Genomic DNA, 17,248 nt, shown 5'->3' on the forward strand with positions numbered 1-17,248 from the left:
TGCCCGGTCACAATCGCCATCTCAGTGCACCCCTGGGGATGGGACCAGCATGACAGGCCCCGAGAATTGAACTCCCGGCCCCTATATCTGCCTAAGCAGGTGCTTTAATCTGCTGAGCTATTTGGCCAGCCCTTGTGTCTCCTGATACTAACTTTGCAAAAGTAGAAATAAACGCCCCTACTATTGTTCTTTGGGTCTATTGCCAGTCAGGCAAACGGACCTGTGCCTCAACCCAGCTCTTATCTCCTGTCTATTTCTTTCTTCACTCATGCTTCCATTTCTTCGCAGGGTACACTGAGACACCAGTGGGTCCCTACACCTACTTCCTCCCAATAGGCCCCATTCTCTGAACTCTTAGTAGATTAATCCATCATTACGGTAGTGCCTTCATAAGCTCATCATCTCTCCAGGGGCCTCTTAATCTAGCTAAGTGGGAAATCAAGCTCAACCATCTCAGGTGTTGTTGCCTGGTATCACGGAGGAAGACTCTTGTTCTCTGGGAGCCCAGAAACTGATGTGAATTGTGAAGCAATACAAGAAGCCTGACCGAAGAGCAGCTTTCCACTTGAAAGGATGAGTGAACTAGCTGGCAAGGTTATCAGGACAGGGTCCAGGGGCGCAATGCAGGCCTTGTCCAGCCCAGATGATGCTCTCGGTGACCGCACTGGGACTCTGGGATCCCAGGACCAGAGTTCAGGAATAGAAGGTAGGACACTTCTTGGATTCATGGTGGGCAAAAAGCAGCTGCTCCTGTAGCCCACCAGCTCTGAGGCTGCCCCTGGGTATGACAGAATGCTGACTCAGTTAAGACCTAAAGTGCTCAGCAACATTTTATTGAAGCTACTTCAGAAAATAGGCAAGCATAGAAGAGCAAGTACATTGGAAGGTTTCATTCGTCTTTGTGAATTCTGTCTTCAGATTGGCAATGTGGCAGGTGACTGTTTTGCCTCTGGAGTGCATTTTGGTCTTGAATTCATAGCAGGTGCTTGAGGGTTACAACTCTTCAGCTTAAATGCAATCTACCCATGAAGGCCAACTTCACAAAGACCTTCATTATTTCTAGGCCTTGTAGGGGCTGAGTGCCTGGGTGGGGGGCAGCCACACTGAAGGAGGTCTGATTCACTCCTTTGAGTTCAGTGTCTTGACTTTTCCTCCTGGGCTTAGGGGGCTTTGTAAAAGGGTGGTTTATGGGCAAATCCTTGCAGCACAGAAACTGCAGATTGGGAGACAGCAAAGAAAGGTGAGAGGAGGAAGAGCAGGAAACATACTGCCAGGGAGAGAAGTAAAAGAGAGACGGGGAAAGGTGGGCATTGAGAAAATGATCACAGGGGGTGGTAGAGGATGGCAGGAAAAGAAAGGGAGGTGAAGAAGCAAGCAGACAGGAAAACACAGGGAAGAGAAAAAGGCCCGGGCTGGGAACTTTATATGGAAGGAGCAGTCTCATGGGGAAATTCTTCCTGCAAGCCCACAGAGTCCCCTTTTGCTGGTGCATATTCTGCAGGCATTTTGGGCTGAGTTGCCTTCCCCCATCCCCCATGACTCTGCCTCCCACTTCCTCATCATTAAGGCGTCCTAACATTGGCTTAAATGAGGCAGATTCAAGGAATCTGGCTGTGAAGAATTATTGAATGCAGCTGCAAGTCAAGAAAAACCTTTGGTTTCTTGATAAAATTAAGCCATTGCAGTATGAATAATCAAGAGTTGGTAGCATTTTAAAGTGTTAGTTTCTCACTTGAATATTCTGCAGGTGAGAGTTGTCAGGAGAATTGGCTGGGGCCCTTGACAGGGACAAGAAAAGAAGAGGATAGGTGGTGTGTATGGCAGGGTGTGAATTGTGTACTCTGCTTGTGGGAAAAAGCAACACATGGACACTCTGGCCTAAACTGTGTTTGACATCTTTGGGCCACCAGGGTCAATTCTAAGGTCTCCATAAAGGACTGAGCAAGAGGAATTGTCCTGTGGTTGCAGTGGGTCTGGGTCAGATGGAGGAGGAAGACCCCATCCAGCCCCTACTACCTAATTTCAAAGTGCTAATCCAGGTCTTCATTTAGAGTCCCTGAACCGGAGTGGGTTGGAATAGGCCCTGGTGGATCTGACATCAGAAGTGGGTGGGTTCTCTTTGTGGAGAGCTATCGAGAGGCAGAGGGATGAACAGAGACACCTAAGCATTCCCCAGCCACTTGCTGTTCCTGTGCCTTCTGCTTTAGATAATGTGCATGGCATGTGGGCAAAACATCAGGTCTTAGCATTGGAAAGCTGCAGACCTGGGAGGCAGCTGAGGTGGGCAGTGCTTAACTCCTGTAGCTCTTCTTGGTGGATGAGGTCCTAGAGATGATGCGCATGCTGGAACTAGTACCACTGAGGCTGCGGCCGCTGGTGGAACTGAAACCACTGCTTCCAGAGCCACTGTAGCAGAGACCACCACTGAAGCCACCACCATAGCCACCCCCACCCATAGAGAGGCCACTGCCCCCACTGTAGCCTGTGCCACCAGAGGAAGAGACCACAGCTGTGAAGAGAAGATATGGGGATGTTAGGAGGGTTCTGAGATTTCCACGACACCCTCCCTATCTTCCCAGGGCCTGTTTCCTCCCATGTGCCTTGTTCCAGGTACCCCTTCTCCGGAGCCTCATGAACAGTGGGAGGCTCATGGGCCTAGATGCACCACACCTACTACAAAATGAACCACAGTGTGAGCCTCTGTACAGGTGTGGTTTCAAGGCACTTTCACAGCTATGACCACCTTTATCTCAATAGACTGGAGAGGGCACCGATGTGACGATGACCCCATTTCATAGAGGAAAAGATGGATGTGCAATGAGATAAATGACATCTTCAGGGTCACACCTGCCTTGGAGCTTTTGGCTACGTCTCTTTCTCCTGTCCACTAGGAAGCTCTCATGTTAGATGCACTATGAAGCCTCAGACTCAAGGAAAGCAACACAGACATTGCTAGAATCACGAAGGTCACAGACAGAACCTCCAGTATCGGAATCCGTTATTGTCTGCCCCATTGCTTTCAGTGACTTCCCAGTGGGGAGGCAGCACTCTACTGTAGGATGTGCTGCCATTGCTCCGCCCACCTGCAGGTCTGCTCTTCCCTGTGAAGTGCTCCTGCTCCTTGTGCCAGGTGTTTGCAGGCTCCCTCAGCCTCTCTCTTGTGGCCTTATCCACCTGGGGCTTTCATGGCCATGATCAGAACTCGATGCTCCCACCTAGGATGCTGAACTTCTCAACACCCCTTTTGTCCCTTTGCTCACTCCTTAGAGTATCCCTCCTGATCTCCTGGGAGTCAAGGCTGAGCCAAGACAGTCACTATTCTACTTGCTCAGTTAATCAACTTAAACCCTAAATACGGATCTTTACCTTTCACCTGCTCCAAAGCCCCTTGCTGTGTTAGAGCTTCTCAGAACAGCTGCCAAACCAGCCACTGAATCTAGGGGCCATAGTTGTTGGAGCAGTTCAATCCCATTAGGATATTCTCTGGGCCAGGCTGGAGTCCATGGAAAGCTGACCTCACTGTGATCCCTCCAGGGTAAGGGGTGGGTGAGAAACTGCCCCAAAACTTTATTCCAGAGTGATGAGGAAGTCACTGAGCTCTGCTCTACTTTATCCCTTAGGAGCATGGAGTGTCCCCACTCTGAGTTCTCTTGACCCTTGTGAGAAGAGGGGCCAAAGAGCAGAGGGGTGTCCACAGAGCCCCTAAGAAGGTCATGATGCCATCCGCGCCCCAGTGTGTCATTTTCTAGCCACTGGATCCTAACTCATGATGTATTAGCTATTTTTTTGCCTCTCACTCTTCTGTCACCCCGGCACATGTACTCACAGATGTTAACAGATCCGACGCCTTCCCCAGTGAGCCTGCGGCAGGTGTGGAGAGAAAGAGACAGGTTATTGGCTGAGAAGTTAGAGCCTCTGGGTTCTTTGTATTTAAAATCACTCTCACTCAGCATGTGCTGTGTGTCAGGCACTGCGTTTAAGATTTCCATTCACCTCCTTAGCTTTAGGAACTTCCTGCTGATATGTGCAAGGAAGTCCAGAGAGATCAAGTTCAAACACTTATAGGAATAGGAAAAGGGACTTGGTGCCGATGAGATGAAGTGAAACAGGTTGTTGGGCATCTCTAGATATATTTAGAAACCCTGAGGCTGGTCTAAGTATGGCCAAGTTTATTATAGGGCCTGAGGATAAATGGCCCTGCTTGGGACCTCATGTCCTTTCAAGCAGTCATGACATCGTCTTCCTGACACTTTGACCCTGGACCCCGCCTTGGTCCTGGAGGAGGTATGGGAGGGGTGTCATCACAGAGAGCCTCCAGAACAATTGGATTTTCACCCCACTTTTAGACTTGGATTTTCTAGCTAGGGGGCTGACATTTTGGGGCTCATGTGGCCCCTGTGGCATTATTATCATGCTCTAGTGGCATCTGTTTTGGCTGTGGTGGGAGCACCAATGGCCCACCTGTGCTCCTCGCCCTCCAGCAGCTTGCGGTAGGTGGCAATCTCGATGTCCAGCGCCAGCTTGACGTTCATGAGCTCCTGGTACTCGCGCAGCTGCCGGGCCATGTCCTGCTTGGCCTTCTGCAGGGCCTCCTCCAGCTCTGCCAGCTTGTTCTTGGCATCTTTGAGGGCCAGCTCCCCACGCTGCTCGGCATCTGCGATTGCCGCCTGCAGGGTGGCACACTGCAAGCAGGAGAGAGGTTGTGACACTGTTCACAGTGAGTGCAGTAAGGTGTGGGCTCTGGGTTAAAAATGTGGAAGGATTCCTTGAAATCAATTCAATAAGTTGGAACATTGTGTTTAGAAACAAGATTGCTCTCTGTCTACTTTAATACTTCTGAGTGAAAAAAAAAATGGCTTCCTAAGGTCCTTCAGTGCTGCTGTTCCTGGCCTGTGAGTGGGTGCTTAAGGCAAGCTGAGTTTGGCCATCTGTGGCTCCAGAGGGAAAGGGGCCCTGATACTGTGAATGACACTAAGTCAGTGACCTTTGAACCCATGGATGCCACTCACAGGTAAGGCTTCTCTCTGCATGAGCTGGGTTAGACCCAGGCCCAGATCTAGCCCTGGGGCAGGGTCCTGGCTGGAATGGCCCTTGGGAGCTCAGCCCTACCTGCTTCTTCAGGCTATCAATCTCTGAACGCAGCCGCTGCATGGCCCGGTTCAGTTCAGAAATCTCCATCCTGGTGGTGCGCAGGTCGTCCCCGTGCTGGCTGGCAGACCGCTGCAGTTCCTCATACTGGGAGGAAGAGCAAGCAGGCTCAGTGAGGGCAAGGGAGGAATGTATCAGGCAGGGCGGGTGGGTCATAGACGCAAGGCTGCAGCTCCCCAGATCCCTAAACTTCCAAGGCTGTGCTCCTGGTTTTATCTCCACCCTGCTCTAATTTCTTCACCTGTGTCTCGTGCTGCCCCTCATTCTCCATGCCCATAGTCTTCACTCTATAGGTGGGCAGCTGTGTTGTGCTCTTTCCTTTCTTCTCACACCCAACCTATCTCTCTCTTCTCTGTTCCTTTACTCTCTGCATCTCACTCTTCCAGACCCACCATTGTGCAAGGTGCCCGTCCCTCTGTGATTTTAAAGTTCCTCCATCTCATCATCCCCAGTGACTCTTTAGCTCAGAGTGTTTGCTCCAACATGAACAATCTCAATCTGACCCATAGCAAGTATGGGTCTCTCCCAGTACTTTGGCCCCAGCCAGTTCTACCTCTTCTCCATCCCCCCCAGCCACTCCCAGGAAGCCCTAGATCTTCCTCTTCTCTATACTTTCTCTCTCTTTTTCTTGTTGGCCCCAAGGGCTAGAACTGTCCAGTTGTGCCTGTCTTTCTGATACACGACATTTACCTCTGCCCGAGTCTGCCAAGCCCCCCAGCTCTGGATGGTGCTGCCTTAAGGTCAGAGCTAACCACTCCCATTGTCAAAGTGAACTCAGATCCTTGTAACCCACCAGACTGGGACATCTAAGAGGACCAGGACCTTAGCTAATTTGCCTTTGAAACCTTTGATTTCTGTGCTTGTTTAATTAATTTGACCTTGATGCCTCACCTTGGTCTGGTACCAGGTCTCAGCCTCGGCCCGGCTACGGTTGGCGATGTCCTCATACTGGGCCTTGACCTCTGCGATGATGCTGTCCAGGTCTAGTTTGCGGTTGTTGTCCATGGACAGGACCACGGAGGTCTCGGAGATCTGAGCCTGAAGCTGAGCGAGCTCCTGTGATTGGGCCAAATGGAGAGCAGAGGCAGGACATTCGTGTGTGTGTGTGTGTGTGTGTGTGTGTGTGTATGCATGTATGTGTATGTATGTTTGTGTGGCAGGACTGTGGCCCATCCCAGGGTAGACCTGGGATGGAGGATCTTACACTGTTGGGGCAGAACTCACTGCTTAGGTGTGAAAGGGCCGGGGAAAGACAGAGGGATGCCACTGAGTTTACAGCTGCTGCTTATCACCAGCTTATCTGCACAGGGAGCAGCTCAGGTGTGTCTAGCTGGAGTTCTCCAGAAGCCACTCCCACTGTCGAGGCAGCGCACCTTACTGTGACCATCTGTGCCACAATGGCTCATGCTCTGAGAGAGGACTGCCCTTCAGAACACATAAACATCATCTCAGGAAGGAAGCTGAGCCAGAAGGGGCCCAACAACTCTGCTGCAGTTCTGTTCTGTTTCCCAACCTCGCTGCCTCTGCCTCTCAGGCACAGAAAGTGGAAAGTAACTTGCAACAGCAAAAAGAGCATGAGGTTGAAAAACCCACAAGTCAGGTCCCCGAGCAAGCTTGGGGGCTCAGAGATGCTACTCCCAATACAGGCTTAGCACAGCTTCTGCGAAGCTTAAACGATGTCTATATTAGATGGGCTTTGAATATACAGTCATGATTAAATTGTTACTCATCTCTTTTCAGCAGGACCCAAAGCCTCCGTTCCCTACTGTGACCTGACACTGGCAGCATCAGCCTTACCCACCCAGGCGTGTGATGGCAATGGATGTTCCAGCCCCAGACTTCCTGGTGGTGCTCTCCCAAGACCACCAGAGGGTCCTGTGCTTTGGACTCTGAGAATGGTAGCCTGAAGCAGAAGTCTAAGTAAAGTCCTCCTTTGCCTTCTGAATTCTCAACAGGTCCATACATTTACTGTTTCAGCAAAGTAAGGTTTGGAAAGCAGCATCTGCACCCATAAATTATAACCCACAGATGCAGGGAGGAGCTGAGAGAAGGACAGGGTTGAGGCTAGCAGCCCCGGTGCTCAGCTGAGGCCTCCAGGCCTCCCACGGGGGAAGAGCAGACCCTCTTACCGCCTCATAGAACGCTCTCAGGAAGTTGATCTCATCCATCAGGGCATCCACCTTGGCCTCCAACTCCACCTTGTTCATGTAGGCAGCATCCACATCCTGGGCACAGAACATGCTATCACCTGGGGATCCCCCTTCTTGAGCTAGTCAGCTGCTTCTGTCTGTGATTTCAAGGCACAGCTTTAGCTCCTGGTGGAGGGCCTGGCTGTTCCAAAGTATGGAATGGGACTTGGGGTTGGGGGTCCACACAGTGTGAAGACCAGGGCCTCAGGAGCACCCACCTGCTCAGCACCTGTTACCTCACACAGGAAGGACAGCCCCATCCTGGGCCCTTGGGCTCCCACTGCCCTGGGCTCTCCAGGCCTCTCCCCAAAGCCTACCTTAGCTTTTCTCCTCCTCCTCCTCCTCCTCCTCCTCCTCCTCCTCCTCACTCTTCTGTGTGGTGCCCACTTCTAAAGCTGTCCTGTTCTTCCTCTAGCTGTGCCTCTCCTGCTTCGACGGTCCCACTGATCAGGAAGGCAGTGGATTTCTGTGGTTTGATCTATGTGCCAGCCCTGTCCTCTGAGCCTGGATGGGTGTCTAAGGGATGAAGTTCTAGTCCATTCTGCAGCCCCGCTCCCTGCCCTGGACTTCATGAGGGGATTTACAGCTTGGACTTGGGAGTTCTTGATCCTGACACACTTCTGATTTATTTGGGAAAATTTGCCCATCCTGGGCAATGGACTTATTGCTTTTAATTAAAAGCTGATTCCAAGATTCATTGTGAACAAAAGGAAGGCCACTGTAGTGTGAGTGGCAGTTTGTGACCCCCAAGAGCCTAGGAGGGCGTAGAGCACCCTTGTCTCCTCACCTTCTTCAGTACCACGAACTCATTTTCAGCTGCTGTGCGCCTGTTGATTTCCTCCTCATACCTGCAGGAAGGGCAGGAAAGAGGAGATTAGAGGGGATGGTATTGCAGGCGGCCGATGGTCCCACCGTCGCATAGCTTCCCGAATACATGCATCACCAAATCACAAGTCCAAAAATGTTCTGTTCCCAAAACCCAAGCTGAAAACAACAGAACAGAGCCATCCCTCATTTTCTGAGCTGTCTTTTCTTACTGCCTGGCTCTGCAGAGTGTTTGGGTCCCCGAAAGGAGCATGCATGTTTCCATTCATTGAAATGTAGACTTGCCTCAATCCAGACAGAGGCTGTGAGGGGAACAGCAGGGAGAAGGGCAAGAGGAGGTAGCCCCAGGCTCTGGCCTGGCTCCTGCACACCGTGTTGTCCTCATGTCCCCTCGATGGTCCCAGCCACCCGAGCTAGGACCTAAGAAGCAGAGTTGCCAGGCTTGGAGGTGTCCTTCTTCCCCAAGTATTTTTTTTTTCTTCAGTTTGCCCTTAGACAGAAGCTCCAACCCTTCTGTCTGTCCCCAGGGCATGTGGGGGTGCCCATTTCTCACCAGACCTCTGGGGAGAAAGTATCCCTTCTGCTCCAGGTGGCCCACCCTCCCCCAAGCTGTTTCAGCATCAGCCAGTCCCATCCTTTAGCTGTGCTGCACACTGGAGTTTGAACCTTGGTTTTTCCTCCTCAGCTGAACCATCCAGGGTGGCTTTCCTATCGATGGGATGGCAGCTCTGTTCCCTTACAGCCACGGAGTGTGAGCCCACGCTTTGTACACCATCAGAATCTCCCTGCTCTTGTACTGACTCTAGTGTCCAATGTGAAAAATCTTTCCTGCCATGGAGACATCAGCGCTGTCTGTGCTTTCTTCTGCATTCTCTTGGGGACCATTTGTGTTCCTGCTTGTTTCCTCAAGCTTTTTTTTTGTATTTAGTACAGGGTCTACAAGGTCTCATTACACAGATTGGACTAGTAATGATCCTCCTGTTTTCAGCCTCCCAAGCGCTGGGATTACAAGCATGCACCACCATGCCCAGTCTTAATCACCATCTCAACGTGCCCCAGGGATGGGGGTGGCATGGCACACCAGGGATTAAAGCTAGTCCCTGCATCTGCCTAAGCAGGTACTTTAATCTGCTGAGCTATCTGGCCTGTCCTATCTCAAGCTTTTTTTTTTTTTTTTTTTTAATGAAATAAGAACTTCCTTTTTCTTCCACCAATTCCATGCAGCTGTCCTTGTCTTCTATTTCCCGGCTCATAGTCCCTCTGCTGCGCAGGCCTCTTGCACCCCACGGGAATCTGGCCTGACCATTTACCAGGTATATATACTTTACTATATCCCCTGCCACCTTTACCCTGGTGCCCTCTTCCTTCTCAGCTTTGAGCTTTCCTCTTCCACAGGGAATTCTTCTTAGGCCCAAACATTTTTTTTTGCCATAATTTTATTGATAAACAAATAGCAATGAGGCAGTTTCAAATCAAATCGGTAGGACAGTTTCAATAATTAACACACTGCATACATTCTTCTTAGTGGTTAATTGCTGTACAAGATGCGGACTTGATATCCTATTTACAAACACTATTAGAACAAATCATTCTATTCATTAAGAGAATGTAACTATATATCTATCCTAACCACTTTGAATACACAGATACAAAATGGACATTCATTGTGTACCCTTTTTTTGCTAAGTTCCGCTATTTGAATATTATAGGTATGTAAACTCAGCAAAATATTCTAAAAGAGTCCAGTAGCCCATAATACTATTGGGTCTTCCGCTTTACTGGCAATGTCAGAAATTGTTGACCTGAGTCCCCCACAGCTCAACATAACAGCATGGCTTTACATCTTATACTTCGTTTTTATACTTTTCTACTGGATGGTTAAGACCAAGGTAAAGCAGGACCTATGCAACAAGAGTTGTAGCTTTTGGGTCTGAGAAGGTCAGTGAAATCCCCTCAGGATTTATCCTGAGATCCTGTACTTCAGATTGTAGAACCTTTGTCAGTGTCAGCCATGTGGATGAGTCACGGCCATTGCTTGGCCAATGTGCTCTCTGTGAAAGCCTGAGAGAATGTTTTCTCTCCATGTGACTCTCCTTATTGCCCAAACATTTTTGTGTCATGTTTGCAAACATTCTAAAATTTGCATCTGTGCTCAATTCTTGTGATTGTATCATTACACACTCGTAACTAACTGCAAATACAATAAAGTAGCTAATAATTACCATCCTACTATACACCAGATACTGGTCACCTTTTTAAGTACCTTGCATGCATGTCTTGACTTTTGCTAGTTACAGAAGCTGAGGCTTAGAGAGGTTAAAGAGTTTTCTTGGGGCCATTAATCTATTAAGTGCTACTGACTAGATTCTTCTTTTTTTCTTGAGACAGGGTATCATTATGTAGTTCAGGCTGGTCTTGAACTCACTATGTAGCCCAGGACGGCCTCCAACCTGTGGCAATCCTCCTGCCTCAGCCTTTGGAGTGCTGGTATCATATGTGTGTGCCACCATGCCTGGCCTGACTAGATTCCAGAGCACAGTCCAATAGAACTTCCTACAATGATGGAAATGCTGTATCTCCTTGTTTATTGTAGGATCCATTAGCCACATGCAACAACTGAATACTTGAAATGTAGCTAATGTGACTGAGATGGGTTTTAAATTTTATTAATTTTAGTTGGGCCTAGCAACAGACTCTTACAATCTTAGCACTGCGGGAGGCTGATGCGGAAGGACCAAGTTTAAGGCCAACCTGGGCAACTTAGAGACATAGCAAGACCCTGTCTCAATATATGTATACCTTGGTATGAAGGTCATACATTCAACTGCACAAAAACTATTATTACTTTTTTTTTTGGCAGAACTGTGGATTAAACTCAGGCCCTTGCCCTTCCCAGGGAAGGGCTTATTCCACTGATCCATCTCCTTGGCGCCCCACAAAAATTATTTAATTTGTATAAATTTAAATTTAAATAGTCACACAGGGCTAGTGGTTTCCATGGTGCACAGCATGATTCTAAACCCTGAACTTATCCTATATTATACAAAGAGTAACCTGGCCTCAGTATCAAATTACCAATTTTAGTTGGAGCAAGATAACTAAAAAAACACTCAAAATAAGAAAGATAAGAAGTTGAAACAGGAAAAATGAGAAAACAACAATAAAAATAATAAGTTCATGTCTACAGTCATGAGCATGTTAAACATGCTGATGTTTTATGTGTGTGTGTGTGTGTGTGTGTGGTGTGCAGGTAGTCCTGGGAGAGGCCCCTGATCTGTCTTTCTTCTTTACATCTCCATCCCCTTGGCCAGGATTGGGGCGAATGCATGAACTGGGATGATCAGCACTGAAATTTAGTTGAATAAATGTGAGATTCTCTGGATTTAATTCTTAATTCATGAGTTGCTGCTTTGTGTTATCATGGATGAGTTGAAAGCCACCTCAGAGCCTGACTCTCCTCATCTGCACAGTTATGTACGTCCTACTCTCTGTACCTGTGCTAGCAAGCATCACCTGTAACTCACACCTTCCCGGAGCTTCAACATTCTTAACAGCATCCTGGTTCTCTCTCTACCCCATCCCCTAAATGTGTATCCCATTACCCACTGGTCTAGGCATATCTGGGGAAAGGAGCTGGTTTCTCCTGCTTCCCTCACCCTCCTCATTGCCCCAGGGCCAGGTTCTGGCCCAGGAACTGGTGGGCATCCACTCACTTGTTCTTGAAGTCCTCCACCACATCCTGCATGCTCTTTAGCTCCATCTCCAGCCTGCCCCGCTCTCCGCCCAGGCAGTCTAGCTGTCGTCTCAGGTTGCTGATGTAGGTTTCAAACATGGGCTCAAGATTGGCTCTGGTGGTTTTGTGCTCTTGCAGGAGGCTCCATTTGGTCTCTAGGACTTTGTTCTGCTGCTCCAGGAAGCGGACCTGCCCAGCCAGAGGTAAGAGACAGTGAGGACTTTCAGGAGGCAGCCTCCTGAGGCCTCTCACAAAAGGGTGGCTCAACAGTGCGAGGGGTTTTGCACAAAAGCTCAGGGTCCAGGTGGCAGACTCTTCTTCCAGGCTACAAGCGGCATGGGATATAGCCAGCCAAGCCAATGTAGGTGCAGGGAGCTTGGGAGGGAGGTGGTGGTTTGGTTTGGAGAGGGGAGGACTAGGGATGATCAAAGGGGACAGAAGCATCCAAGGACACTGAACCATGCTGATGTGTGGTAGCTTAAGCAAAGACTACTCCACCATCATATTATCGGTGAGATTTTTCTTCCCATTAAGTGGATAGGAGCTTGTGGCAGAAAATTCCACCTGTCTGCTTTCTTTATGGCAAGATTTGTCAGGATGTAGAATATGGTCTCAGCTGCCTGCACATTCCAGATGGGTTGGAATGGGCCACCCTGGAGTTGCCTTTGAGCTATGTCCTTTAGTAGCCGTATGACCCTGGGAATGACCTTTTCTTTCTGTGGCCTCAAGTTCCTTGTGATCTTGTATAGCTAAATTTGGGTTTGTTGAATTAGTTCCATCTGCTCCTCAGCCTGGGGAGGCAGGTTTAGAAAATAAGAACAAGCATTCCCTTCTACAGTCTTTCCATTGGAAGGAACTGCAGTGACACCTAGCCTTAGCGAAAAGGGACCAGCACCTCCATACCTTGGGAGATGGCTGCCCCCTCACAGATAGTCTTTAATAAATGTATCTTTTCTTGTCTGTCACTCTCACTGCTGGAATAAGGAGGATGTCCTGGCTCCAGGTCCCTTTTTAATCCCATACCTTCTTTCTCTCCATCTCCTCCAAAGCAACAAGGGACAATCAAGGCCCAGGACTTCCTTACACAGTCAGGCTACTGGAAGCTTCAGCTCTTTTGGTTCACTCCAGGGCAGGAGAGGTAACATGGATAACAAAGCTCAAGATCCAGGGTCTCAGTAGTGCATTTGGTTAGGTCTGCACATTCCACGATCTCATCCATAAGATAAGGCATCATGGCCACCCAAACTTGCAAAAGGGACCTACCTTAGAGTCCTTGAGCAGAGACTCTCCCAAGAGTAGATTCAAAATTGGAACCTTAGCTGCTTGCCTCTTAGCTCAGAGTCTTCCAGAACCCAGACATGGAGCCTAAGTGATCTGGATCCTTGAGTTGGTTCTTCCCGGACCCAATCAACCAACTCAGGTGTGTTGTGGTAGCACCTGCCATGCAGGTGCCCTTGCAGAGCTGGGGAATCCTTGAATCCCAGGCCATGCAGCAGGGGGATTCAGGCTAAGGTTACAACTTTTCTCTAACTCAAGGACATATGCTAAGTGTTCCAGGTGTCCCTTCACCACTCGCCCAGCTTCCTAGATATGCCCAGTGTCCAAGGAGATGCTTATTATTACAGGACATTAGTGCTGATTAAGCTGGGACCCAGCCCAATTCCATGAATGCATCTCTCATTCCTTTGTCTCATTCTCTCAAAACATTAAGGTATTATCTAATTTTAAGCCAAGAACATCAAAAAACAATGTCCTTGTAGTAAGTCAGAGAGCTTGTGGGTCTGAATGGATCAATTTTTTTTTTTTTTTTTTTTTTTTGCAGAACCGGGGATTGAACTCAGGCCCTTGTGCTTGCCAGGGAAGCGCTTATTCCACTAGGCCATCTCCCTGGCCCAAGCTCGTGGGTCTGGAGATGGACATTTTTTCGCTCCTACCTCAACAAAGTGGAAAACTACTCTCTCCTCTACTCTGTCAGCGGACTGCCCAGCCACAGGGCCAGGGAAGCCACAGTTGACCTCAAAAAAGCACAGAAAACATAGACCCTTTGATAGTAGCTGCTTTCCTGGTGTGGACCCCACTGGCCCCTCACCTTATCGATAAAGGAAGCAAACTTGTTGTTGAGGGTCTTGATCTGCTCTTTTTCCTCCTTGCGCACATGCTGGAGAGAAGGGTCGATTTCCAGGTGCAGGGGTGTCAGGAGACTCTGGTTGATGGTGACCTCTTGGATGCCCCTACCTCCATGCACCATTCCACCTCCAAATCCATATCCACCAAAGGCTCCCCCTGCTCTGTACCCCATGCCACCCATACCGAGCCCACAGCTAGAACCCCCAAAGCTGCCCCGGCTGGAGTGGTAACCTCCACTGATGGAGATTCTTTTGCTGCCACCAAAGCCATGGAGGCTCCTGGTCCCGAAGCCTCCCCCCAGACCACCTCCAATGCTCTTCCTGTTCTGGGACACCGAGAAAGAGCTGAAATTAGGTCGGCATCCCGGGAGGAGGCTGGCTGAGGAAGCGCTGAAGTTCTGTGTGCCCCCCGACTTGATGGTGATCGATGATCGCTGGTTCATGGTAAGAACTGGTGCCAGAGGGTAGAGAGGAGTGAAATGTCAGGGCAACGAGCAGCCTTCAAAGTGTAGTTGTCCTGGACTCTGCTTGACTTTTATCCCTCTTGAGAACTGGGCTTGGCTGGAGGAGATCAAAGACCACTCTGCTGTATTCACCTCAATGGCATGTCTGGCCACAGCCCATCTTCCTGTCCTGCTAATCATGGGGGAACACCCTACCCAGACAGGACCAGGCCTGAGGTAGGTCTGGGTCCCCCCGCCCAACTTCCCAGCCTCATGCCACAGATACTCCTCTTGTTTCTCTGCAGCTCTATCCTTTATTCTCAGGTCTTGGGTCCTGAATCCACACACCTGACTAGGCATGTCCCATTCTGGATGTGATTATATATGTCTTTATATTTCTGTTTCCTGAGGATTCAGCCTGTGCCACACCATCCATGTGCAGGTCTGCCACAAGCATTATTTTATTTGATTCTCATTACTTTATAAGAATGAATGATAGACATAGCATTGCTGATGTTTTTTGCACAGATCTGGGTAGCTGCCTTGTGCCTACCTTCTCATTGACTCTTAGACATCACTGTGGCATGGCTATTCTTGTTTTACACATGGAGCAATTAAAGCAGAATTGTTAGGCAACTTGACTATGGTCACATAGAGGGTGAGTTTTGAGGCCAATATTACATGCACAGAATCATCTAATCTCATTCAGGTGAGGAGTCAGTCCTCAAGAGGAGAGTCGGCTTGTCCAAGGGGAACAACCAGGACTTTAAATTCCTGTCTCCTCCTCTCATCCTGTGTCTTGCCCTTCCCTTATGGACTGGGGGACTTAACAGTTTTTCTCAGTGATACCTACCCTCACCCTTCCAACCATTTCAAACTTCACCCTTTCTTTCACTGTCATCTCCCTTCTGCCCTTAACATCCTGCTCTGCAGTATAAGTAGCATTGTTCCCACCCTGGTTTGCAGCTCCCCTCAGCTCCCCACTCGCTTGGTCTGGAGCATTGTGTCCACTCTCTTTGAGCCCACTTAGCCTCAAGCTAGATGAGTCTACTTGGGGAGGGGCCTGGGACACTCATAAAGTCAGGAATGTGGACACTCTTGCAATTAGGAGCTAACTGGCTCCTGTGACTGGCCCCAGGGGTATTAACGCCTCTCCCTGGCCTGTTATTTCTCTGCTCAGGTCTGCAAGTTTGAAGCCGTCAGGGAACAATCAGCCCCTTTGCTGGCTGAGACTGGGGCTGCCCACCCTGCATCAGTGTCCCAGGAATGCAGTCTGATTTTGGGAGGAGAAGGCATTGCCCTCCATGATGTACTAAGCGGAAGGTTGGGCAGTGCTTCTGCCCAGGGCCTCGGGCTTCTCAAATAAACTATATCAGTGAGAAGAAGTGGGAGAAATGGGGTCAGAAAGTGTGTCCATCTCCCACCTTCCCTGTACTTCTGCAGCCCCTGTCTCTCCCATCTGCCAGCCTCCTCCTTGGCTTCTATCACTTAGGCCGGCTGAGGTGCCCTGAGCCCAGAGTGTGGGGATCCTCTGCCTTGGGCAGCCTCGGAGAGGAGGAGAGTTGTTCTGGACTCATCACCACCACAAACAGAAGGCCAGATGCCAAACACATTACACATGCATTTAATAGACACATTCTGGGGGTGGGGGAACAGAGGTGCACTCATTCTTCCAGCAGTTTATAAGCACCCTGAGACAAGTGGGGATGGCCTGGCATTGAGATGGCCTTAGAGACACAGGCTCCCCACTGCTGCATCTGGAGCTGGTGCTGAAGGGCCTTTTGCAGGCTGCCAGGGCCTCTTAGGAGCAGCTGAACCACAACCTTGGAGGAGAATAGGCTGTAGGTTTGCATGTCTAGCACAGAGGTGTCAGGAGTAGCTTGGGAACAGGAGCAAGGGCAGGGGCTGCCTCAGGCTGAGGAATGGGGTTTATCCAGAATGCCAGGCTTCACAGCAGTGCAGGTGAGGTGGGGGGAGGGAGACCGGGAGAAAGACTCAGGATCCTAGTGGGAGTGCAAACGGGCACCCAGGCATTTGGCAGGGCCTGTGCTTGCACTTAGTGCTTGTAGTTCTTCCTGCTGGAGGATGTGGTGGAGATGAACTTGATGCTAGAGCCACTGCCCCCTGGGCCCCTGCCACTACTGGCAGTGAAGCCAGAGCCTCCCAGGCCTGTGCCCAGGCTGTGCCCGCCACTGGTAGTGAAGGAGTAGCTGCTGCCTCCACCGAAACCCAGGCTTCCACCTGCAATGCCACTTCCACTGCCATAGCCACTGGAAAGTGTGGAGGTGACCACAGCTGCAGGAGAAAGGACATGGTCAGAATCAGAAGCAGGAGAGAAGACACCCAGGGCTGTCAGGGTGTGTGCCCTGGAGTCCTTGGCATGGAGATGGAGTGGTCTCTGCAGGGAGCCATCTGTCTCCTTGTGGTTCCCACCTGCCATGCCCACCTGCTGCATGCTAAGACTGGAATGGCTTTCTGTGTCCTCGCTGCTGCTCAGAAGCTGCTGCTTCCCTTCGATGGCTTCATAATCTCCCCCACTGTACTCTCTGTCTTATGTCCCTCTCCATCCCTGGATCCCGAATCTCCCTCTTCCGTTAGCCACACATGTGCTTCTCTCAGTATTCCTCAGCTATGGCACTCAGCATCCTAGATGAGAGCTGGAATATTCTCGATGCACCAGTGACAAACCCACTGGCAGTCAGCTCTGCCCCTTCTTCTTCTTCTTCTTCTTCTTCTTCTTCTTCTTCTTCTTCTTCTTCTTCTTCTTCTTCTTCTTCTTCTTCT

The 17,248-nt window shown here is 49.8% G+C and overlaps 2 protein-coding genes across 2 annotated transcripts in view; both read right to left on the reverse strand.

The window, feature by feature from the left end:
• Positions 1-2,291: 2,291 nt before the first annotated feature.
• On the reverse strand, positions 2,292-14,464 carry LOC101583287 (keratin, type II cytoskeletal 5). Its single transcript, XM_004637850.1, has 9 exons — positions 13,985-14,464; positions 11,876-12,084; positions 8,125-8,185; positions 7,278-7,373; positions 6,040-6,204; positions 5,110-5,235; positions 4,462-4,682; positions 3,827-3,861; positions 2,292-2,509 (listed from the first exon to the last, which is right to left on the reverse strand). The coding sequence occupies exons 1-9, from the start codon at positions 14,462-14,464 to the stop codon at positions 2,292-2,294; spliced, it is 1,611 nt and encodes a 536-aa protein (XP_004637907.1).
• A 2,056-nt stretch (positions 14,465-16,520) lies between these two features.
• LOC101583682 (keratin, type II cytoskeletal 75) overlaps positions 16,521-17,248 on the reverse strand; it is an 11,096-nt gene continuing 10,368 nt past the window's right edge. Inside the window, exon 9 of the mRNA XM_004637851.2 lies at positions 16,521-16,759. Coding sequence (XP_004637908.1) covers positions 16,521-16,759 — 239 coding nt within the window. The remainder of the gene's footprint in view (positions 16,760-17,248) is intronic.

This window comes from Octodon degus, unplaced genomic scaffold (assembly GCF_000260255.1).
Source record: "Octodon degus isolate 3935 unplaced genomic scaffold, OctDeg1.0 scaffold00093, whole genome shotgun sequence".
NCBI classification, from domain to species: domain Eukaryota; kingdom Metazoa; phylum Chordata; class Mammalia; order Rodentia; family Octodontidae; genus Octodon; species Octodon degus.

What these genes read in the sequence shown, in the direction of transcription:
- LOC101583287 (XM_004637850.1), bottom strand. Translation starts at nt 14,464, where the DNA reads ATGAACCAGCGATCATCGATCACCATCAAGTCGGGGGGCACACAGAAC. An exon ending in AGTTCGTGGTACTGAAGAAG is followed by an intron (nt 7,374 to 8,124) that starts GTGAGGAGACAA and finishes TTCTGTGCCCAG; the next exon opens with GATGTGGATGCTGCCTACAT. An exon ending in CGTCGGATCTGTTAACATCT is followed by an intron (nt 2,510 to 3,826) that starts GTGAGTACATGT and finishes TTCTCTTCACAG; the next exon opens with CTGTGGTCTCTTCCTCTGGT.